Source organism: Phyllobates terribilis, unplaced genomic scaffold (genome assembly GCF_046119375.1).
Source record: "Phyllobates terribilis strain yellow unplaced genomic scaffold, ASM4611937v1 Scaffold_3__8_contigs__length_932513732, whole genome shotgun sequence".
Taxonomy (NCBI): Eukaryota; Metazoa; Chordata; class Amphibia; order Anura; family Dendrobatidae; genus Phyllobates; species Phyllobates terribilis.
The window spans coordinates 13,028,256-13,036,520 of NW_027362763.1; the positions used below are offsets into that span (position 1 = coordinate 13,028,256).

At 45.9% G+C, this 8,265-nt stretch overlaps 1 protein-coding gene across 2 annotated transcripts in view; it reads left to right on the forward strand.

The window, feature by feature from the left end:
- Window positions 1-7,807, forward strand: part of LOC141258678 (uncharacterized) — an 80,669-nt gene extending 72,862 nt beyond the window's left edge. The window contains exons 9-11 of one of the 2 annotated variants that reach the window (XM_073673668.1): window positions 59-162; window positions 3,987-4,107; window positions 4,507-7,807. In XM_073673668.1, coding sequence (XP_073529769.1) covers window positions 59-162; window positions 3,987-4,098 — 216 coding nt within the window. In that variant the 3' untranslated portion in view covers window positions 4,099-4,107; window positions 4,507-7,807. Of the gene's footprint in view, window positions 1-58; window positions 163-3,986; window positions 4,108-4,506 lie in introns of those variants that run through there. The other variant, XM_073673669.1, reaches the window with a different exon arrangement.
- Window positions 7,808-8,265: the final 458 nt, after the last annotated feature.

An 8,265-nucleotide genomic window follows, 5' to 3' on the forward strand; every position in this document is an offset into this window, starting at 1 on the left:
TGAGATGTGGACAATGTTTCAGGGTCTGGACATTTATAACATCTTGTTCCTCTTCCAGAAAACTATTCAGCGATACAGGGAAAATGTGAATTACTGGATTGGACTCAGCATGGGCCAGAAAGAGCGGTGGATGTGGACTGATGGTTCCCTGTATAATGGCAGGTAGGGATGGCTGCCGCCAACAGCAAGCCGGTCACCCACTGTCCTGGGGTCCTGACAATGATATATGGGGAGGAGTACATGTATATATGGGGAAGGGAATTTATATGGAGGAAGTTGTGGATATAAAGTTGATACCAGAAGTTTCCATCCACTATATATAAAGACACATCTGCAGGTTCTTCTCAATATCTGACATGAAATCAGAATAAACCTTTCCCGTTTTAGGACAATTAGGATTTTACCATAATGTTTAATATTTGCCAAATGCCAGAATAATGAGAGAGAGAGAATGTTTTAAGGCATTTTTATTACTTACTGCAAAGTCAAAAGTTTCCATCCATTTCATTAGTATTTGGTGCCATTGCCCTTACACTGAATGACTTGGGTCACACGTTTGGGATCTCCTTCCACAAGCTTCTCACAGTAGTTGGTCGGAATTTTGGCCGATTCCTCCTGACAAAACTGGTGTAACTGATCCCGGTGTGTAGGTCGCCTTGCTCGGCGCTCGCAGCCTTTTCAGCTTTGCTTATACATTTTCAATAGGATTGAGATCAGGGCTTTGTGATAGCCATGCCAAAACATTACTAACTTTGTTATCCTAAAGCCACTTTGTTACCATTTTGGCAGTATGCTGCGGGTCATTGTCCATTTGGAAGACCCATTTCTGCCCAAGCTGTAACTTCCTGGCTGATATCTTGAGATGTTGCTTCAGTATTGCCACATAATCTTCTTTTCTCATGATGCCATTTATTTTGTGAAGTGCACCAGTCCCTCCTGCAGCAAAACAACCCCACAACATGATGCTGCCACCCTCGTGTTTCACAGTTGGGATGGTGTTTTTAGGCTTCCAAGCTTCTCCCTTTTTCCTCCTTTCCTCATTATGCCCAAAAATTTCAATTTTAGTTTCATCAGATCACAGGACATGTCTCCAAAAATTAAGGTCTGTGTGCCTGTGTGCATTTGCAAACATTAATCTGGCTTTTTTATGTTTCTTTTGGAGTAATGGCTTCTGTCACGCAAGGTGTGGGAAATGACTCGCCCCCTGGGCCTAGTGTGGACGTGTGTGGGATACCCGGAGCCGGGTCTCTGGGGGTTGTAGAATCCGTGGCGGTGACCTGGTCCCGTGGCTCAGGGTGGTCAGGCCGATGGCGGTATTTTGTGGGGGTTTTAGGTTAATTGTCCGACTACGCCACCCGTGGTTTGCGGTCAGCGCGGACCGCCGCTGCAAGGCAGACCTCTGGGGCTGATGGTGTGTGCAGCTGAGGTAGTGTGACTCCCCACGGGAAGAGTGGAGCCCCAGGGCAGTGTAGTTGATGGTGAGGGTGATAGTGCACGGGAGTACCAGCACTAGTAGTGCTGGTGCGGCGATGAAGCAGGAACGACTCAGAGTCTTTGCAGTGCAGTTCAGGGTCTTTACTGGTGATATTAAGGCAGACCCTCCCGGGAGTACTGGCTAACATAAGGGGCCTGGTCAGTCTCAGAGCAAACAGGAGTTCCCGTGGCCAGGTGGAGTTGTAGGCCTCCCCGTCAGTCTGCACTCTTCCTGGCTACCTTGCTGTAAGCGGGTAGAAGTAGCCCACGTCCCTGAGTATAACGTGTGGTGCTCACCCGTATGGCTGGTGACTTGGGGCCTTCTGTTAGCCTCCGCTCCTGGATGGCGGTGCTGGTCCCTTCCTTATGACTGAGCCTCTGGGCTTCTATGGCCAGAGGACCTGGAATCCCCTGCCGGCTGGTTTCTGCTGCTGGGTGAATATCAGTCCCCACAGCCTCGGACTCCGGTGTCCGGTTATAAGATTCTTCTGCCAGGGCGAGCTCTGCTCAGCTCCAGCCCCTGGTCTTCAGCTACTGCTCCTACAGAGCTCCTGCTGTAACTCTCCCTGTGTCTGGAACTGTCTCCAGGCTCTGACTCAACTCACTAATCCCGCCCCAGACCCAGTTTATAAGGGCAGATTCCTCCCCTCCCAGGTCTGGGCAGGAAGTGTTGCATGCTTAAGGGCTCCTGACCAGAGAAACCTCCCACTTGCTCTCAGACGTAATATTTCTATTACTGTGGCAACCAGACCCCTGGGGTGCCACAGAAAGACTTAGTGCAACATAAAGGGAAGAGGGAAAGGGAGCCCAGACTCTAGGGAAAGGGGGGATTGCAGACCTCCTAGGCTGATCTAATATCACCCTGTCTCCACTAACTATATTGGTTCTTCACCAATCGCCGCACGCGAACCTTGCCCTGTCTTTCCCTGCGTTTGGCCCTGGCTAGGATTGGAAGGGGATGAGCGCTAGTCGATCCCCACTGACTACTAAGGACAACAAAGTTGGAACAAGCAAGGGAAGATAGCTTAGCTTTTAGTCGACTTCAGAGAGATGAACACCCATTCTCATAGCACCAGAGAGGAAGAAGTAAAGCACTTGCTCTGAGTCTTCACAAGGGGTCATGTAAATATTGCCGGCAACGCCCTCAGCAAACAGCAGGTGTTTATACACCAGGCCAGGGTGTTTATTAGCCACAAGAAGGTAGCCACTGGGTTCTAGAGAGACAACTTCTAAGAAGGTGTCTGTAATGCGAAACGAAGAGATCTCTTGCAAGCAACTGCAGAGCGACTGTCTGTCACTTCTGACACACCTGTAACATCTTCTTCCTGGCAGAGTAACCTTGCAGCTCATGTTGATCCAGTACTCGTTTCACTGTGGATATTGACACAATCTTACCAGCTTCCGCCATCATCTTCACAAGGTCTTTTGCTTTTGTCCTTGGGTTGATATGCACATGTCGGAGCAAACCACGTTCATCTCTGGGCCACAGAAGCCGTCTCCTTCCTGAGCGGTATGATGGCTGGACATTCCCATCTTGTTTGTACTTGCATATAATTGTTGGTACAGATGAACAAGGCACCTTCAGGTATCTTGAAATTGTACCCAAGGATGAGCCAGACTTGTGCAAGTCCACAATTCTCTTCCTGATATCTTGGCTGATTTCTTTAGACTTTCCCATGATACTACACAAAGAAGCAGTGTGTTTCAGGTGTGCATTAAAATACATCCACAGGTGTGTCTCTAATTGTCTCAGATGTTGCCAAATACATGACATCATCATATGGGCGGTCTAGAATTGTTTAAAGGCATAGTAATCTTAGAGTATGGAAACTTTTGACTTTGCAGTAAGTAATAAAAATGCCTTAAAACCTTCTCTCTCTCTCATTATTCTGGCATTTGGCAAATATTAAACATTATGGTATAATCCTAATTGTCCTAAAACGGGAAAGGTTTATTGTGATTTCATGTCAGATATTGAGAAAAACCTGCAGATGTGTCTTTATATATAGTGGATGGAAACTTCTGGTTTCAACTGTATAGGGGATGTGGGTAGATATATGAGGGAGCAGGTAGATATATGGGGGAAGGGTATATATATTTATGGGGGACAAGGAGGATATATTGGTAGGGGCTAGATATATACATGGGGAGGAGAATTTATATGAAGGAGGGGCTAGATATATAGGGGAGTGGTATATACATCTATACAGTATAGGGGAGGAGGGTAGGTATATAAGGCGGGGGTTGATACAGTATATATATGGGGAAGGGGAATTTATATGGAGGAAGGTGTAGATATTTAGGGGACTGGAATAGATATATGGAGGAGGGATATATACATAAATATTTATGGGGGAGCAGGAAGACATATGGGATAGGAGAGCAGGTAGTAGATATACGGGGCAGGGGTGTGTGTGTGTATATATATATATAATATATTATATATTCGCGCACACACCGGAGGGGGTTAAGGCATATATATCTATATACCAGTGATACATTTATATCCCCAGTGTTGCCAACCAGGACAGCCAACACCTGAGATGCGCCTTTCTGAACTCCCACCTGGTGGCGCTAGCGTGCTCATCATCCCGGCAGTGGATCTGTGTGCAGGACTCCGCATGATGGCGGCCGGTACGTTCGCTGCTCCCGTCATCACCAGCAGTGACAGGTTCTGTGTGTGGTTATATAGTCAGTACATGATACGGAGCCGCGCTGCCTCCAGTCACTTGTATATAAGGTTATGGTGGGGTGCACTTACTTATTTTCCCACTTCTATATGTAATGGGAGAGATGAATGAAACTGCATTTAAGAAAAACTGCCCTTGTTTATTTTCCATGGCAACCAATCACAGTGCAGCTTTCATTTTGTGTTTCACTCTTGAAAAATGAAAGCTGCTCTGTGATTGGATGCTACGGACAGCAGAGACCATTTTCCCTGTAAGTCTGCGCTGTAGTGCACATAGGTGTATACGGTGTATGTGATGGATGGATGGATCGTATATGATGATTTCCATAATTTCTCTCTTGCAGGTGAGGGGAGATCCGATGAGATAATACTCGGGGGCCCCGGTCCAGATGCTTAATGCATCTTATGGAGGGCCCCGGGGCCCGGATCATTCTTGCGTCCTCCTCCACAGTGATATTCGTGTACATCGGAGCAGTCGTCACCACGAGACTCCTGCGCTCTCTTTCTGCCATGTTACTCATTCCCCTCCCATTATTTTGCCTCCTGGAGGATCTTAGAGGGCCACGCCCTTCTTGTATATCGTTAGCCTCGCTTCCTAATCCGGGGGTCCAACCTCCTGAGAATGAGCGGGCTCTCACCCTGCACAGTGGCGCCCCCTTGCCCCCCCCCCCCCCCGCAGAGCGGGGAACTGCATCTGGCCACGCCCACATGTCCCCCTGTACAATACATAGACAATCCCTTTAATTTAAGGGCGCTGCTCATTTTGGGCTTTGACGACGCAGGGACTTTATTGTAGTTTGTTTTTGCAGGATGCGTCGTGTATTTTAAGGGTACAGATAATTTACAGATGATTTTGTTTTCCATGGGGTGCATGTCTATATCTGCCTGTGATGTCATGATCATATATTTGTAATAAGTTATTTTTTAATTTATCATTCATGGTGTTTTTTTTTACTATGTAATATTTTTATATGCGGACGCTGTGTATACTGGTGTATCACCCTGCGTATGACCAAAGACACCAGAAGACATGGCGGCGGCCCGTCACATGGCGGCCACATACTTGATTGTCTCAATTACAGCATACACAGGGTTACATGGCGGAGATCAGCGGTGCCTCGGTAGTGGTAATGATTGGCGTCACTCTTGGCCTTGAAGCCCATGAATCCATCTTCCTTCTATGAGGAGGATCTTCTGATCATAATCCTTTGTTTCGGGATTTCTCCTCCATGGTTTTCTCTACATGGAGTTTCGGACAGTCATGTCTCACCATGTAATGACCGCTGCGCTATCAAACTTTGTAAATTATTCAATTTCCTTATCCTCAAGGAAAGTTTCTGCTTGTCCTAAAGAGGTAAAGTGACGTGGACCAACAAGTCCCAGACATTGAGTTTACAGGCGGGCGCAGGTTTGTACTCTGTAAAACCTGTAGTAGGAAAATTACCCCAAATATTTTATTCTAAATCCTGTGCTGGGTGAACATGTGCAACATCATCAAAGTGCAACATCATCAAAATGCAACATCATCAAAGTGCAACATCATCAAAGTGCAAGCAGTTGGACAGGGCAGTAGTCGGGGAAGTAATGCAAGATATTCACAAAAACATGTTTATTGTTCAATTGTGCTGCATAATGTATTTTCCGTTAAAAACTCTTTTGCCTCATCTATACTTTAGCTGTTGCTTTCTTTCACATCTGTCGCCCTATTACACACTTTGTGCACTCTCTCCACATCAGCTCCTCTCTCCTCCCCTCTCCCATTTACAGCTCTCATGCCCTACTCACTTTATTAAAATACTCAAAACCAACCACTACCACCATACAGCGCACAAAACGTTCATGCAAATCACAAAACCACCTTCTCTTTTTCTTTTTTTCTACTTCTCCTTGTGGCTGGCTACATCTCCCCTAACCCTGGCCCTCCTTCAACTAGTAAATATAAGTCTCTTACTTCTGCACATAGAAACCCTGCTAATCTCTTTAAGATTCAGTGCTCGCCTTCTCCTGTCTCTTTTAAATGTGCCCTCTGGAACTCCCAGTCAGCGTGTAGCAAACTCCCTGGCATCCATGACTTCTTTCTAATTTCATTAACCTTCTAGCTGTCACTGAACTTTGGATCCAGCAGTCAGACACCACTGCCGCTGCTGGTCTCTCGTATGAGGGGCTACTTTTTTCACATACACCCAGACCTCAGAGCAGACAAGATGGGGGTGTTGTCTGCTCCTTTCATCACAATGTTTGTGGAGACACAGGGGATCAGTGAGTGCTCCCATCCTCTGGTCCAAGGGCTCATCCCACTGAAAGTCCGCTCTCCTTCCCCATGGGCATAATACTACTCAGACAACACAGGGTGCGGGTAAAACAGTGTGGCAATACTTTAATGAACCACCAAACAGACAATAACATATAGAACAGTCCCAGCTAATACACAAGATGGTGCAAATTACAGAGTCTCGCCCTTCCACTCACTCGACGGGATTAGAGCAGCTGCGACTTTGGGACTTCCAGGGCCGACTACCCCCACCAGTGGCACCCCGCTTTAGGTGGAAACCCACAAATAGGAGGTAGCGGCAAGCTTAGGAAGCTGAAAGTCCATGGAGATACGTGGCCAGGTGACCTCATTGTCCCAGCCGGTATTCTTCAAAACGTCTCTGAGGGTTCAGCCATGGCCAATGGAGCAGATCTGTATTCTTCCAGCAGGGGCCGGGGTTCTTTAAGCTGACATCCTGTATAGTTACTTGTAACAGAGGCAGATACCCCTTTATATAGTTCACAACTGTCCTTCAAGCCATCATCCACAGGTCAAGGTGAAGGGGTGATGATACTAATTCGCATTGCTTGAGCATCCACAGTTCATCTCCCAATGTTGACTTGCAAACATTGAAGGATAAACTATAACCACCCAAACAATGCAAGTCAACAAGCTGCATGGCCTGGTATAATGTGTAGTCAACATATTAGTAAAAATCATTGTTCAGTGACCCTGCGTCTCTGTCTTGCAAAGATAACAGTACAATAAACTGTAGGAGCTAATATAAGAGTCAAAGCAGCCATTCATCAATTTAGAAACAACAGTTCAATAGTCAAACATTCAAATGATAGTCTGTCTCTGGACCTACTAGATTTGTCTGTGTCGTCACATTGTGCTTTCCAGGTTATCCCTTTGGTATCTTCACTTATGTTTCTTTCCTTTGAGGTCCAGACCATTAGACTTTTCCCTTCTCCCTCCGTATGGCAGTTGTGTATCTCCCTCCAGGTAAAACCAACCAGTTCGTCGATCACTTTGCCACCTGGCTTCCACACTTCCTATCCTGTGACATTCCCACTGTTATCATAGGAGACGTTACCATCCCCATTGGTGATCCGCTCTCTGCATCGGCCATTCTTCTTCTTTCTGTATCTTCCTCTCTTAACCTTTCACAGCTGCTAACTCTCCTACACGTGGAGACAGGAATACGCTGGACCTGATCTTCTCCCGGCTCTGCTCAGTGCTTCCCTCTCCCTCTTTTCTTACCACAACCTTTTTTTTTTTATTATTATTTCTTTTTCTTTTTATTTAATCACATAAAAGATACCATAGACCAAAGACACTGAGTGTGCTACAATCATCGGCAACAAGAAATATAATAAAACAACAGTCATAAAGATTTCCAGAAGGTATGTGGAGTATTAATTAAACATCGGGATCATTATTCAACCCATAATCTAAACAACAATTATAGTGAGACGTAATGGAAATCAATGGAGAAAAGAGAGAAAAGGCTGGGGGGAAGACATGTTAACCAGATTAAAAGGTCCTACACTCAGTTTTCTCCAATATGGGTCTGATATTAATCCGAAGATATAATGGGGAGGTGGTAGATATTTATAATTGGTGAGAATCGTATGTATTGCAACGTGTGCCCACCCGGAGTTGGTCCTCTCCAGACTGTCAGTGCAAAATACAGCAGATTTTATTGAAGGGGTAGTTGTAGTAACAAGACACTAGATGGCAGCAGAGTACTGTCAGATTAAGATCAGGTAGACAAATTTAACGCTAGTCTACCCGGGTCTTGTCAGTGTTGTAGCAGAACAATCAGATCTATGGAAATGGACTTCACCAA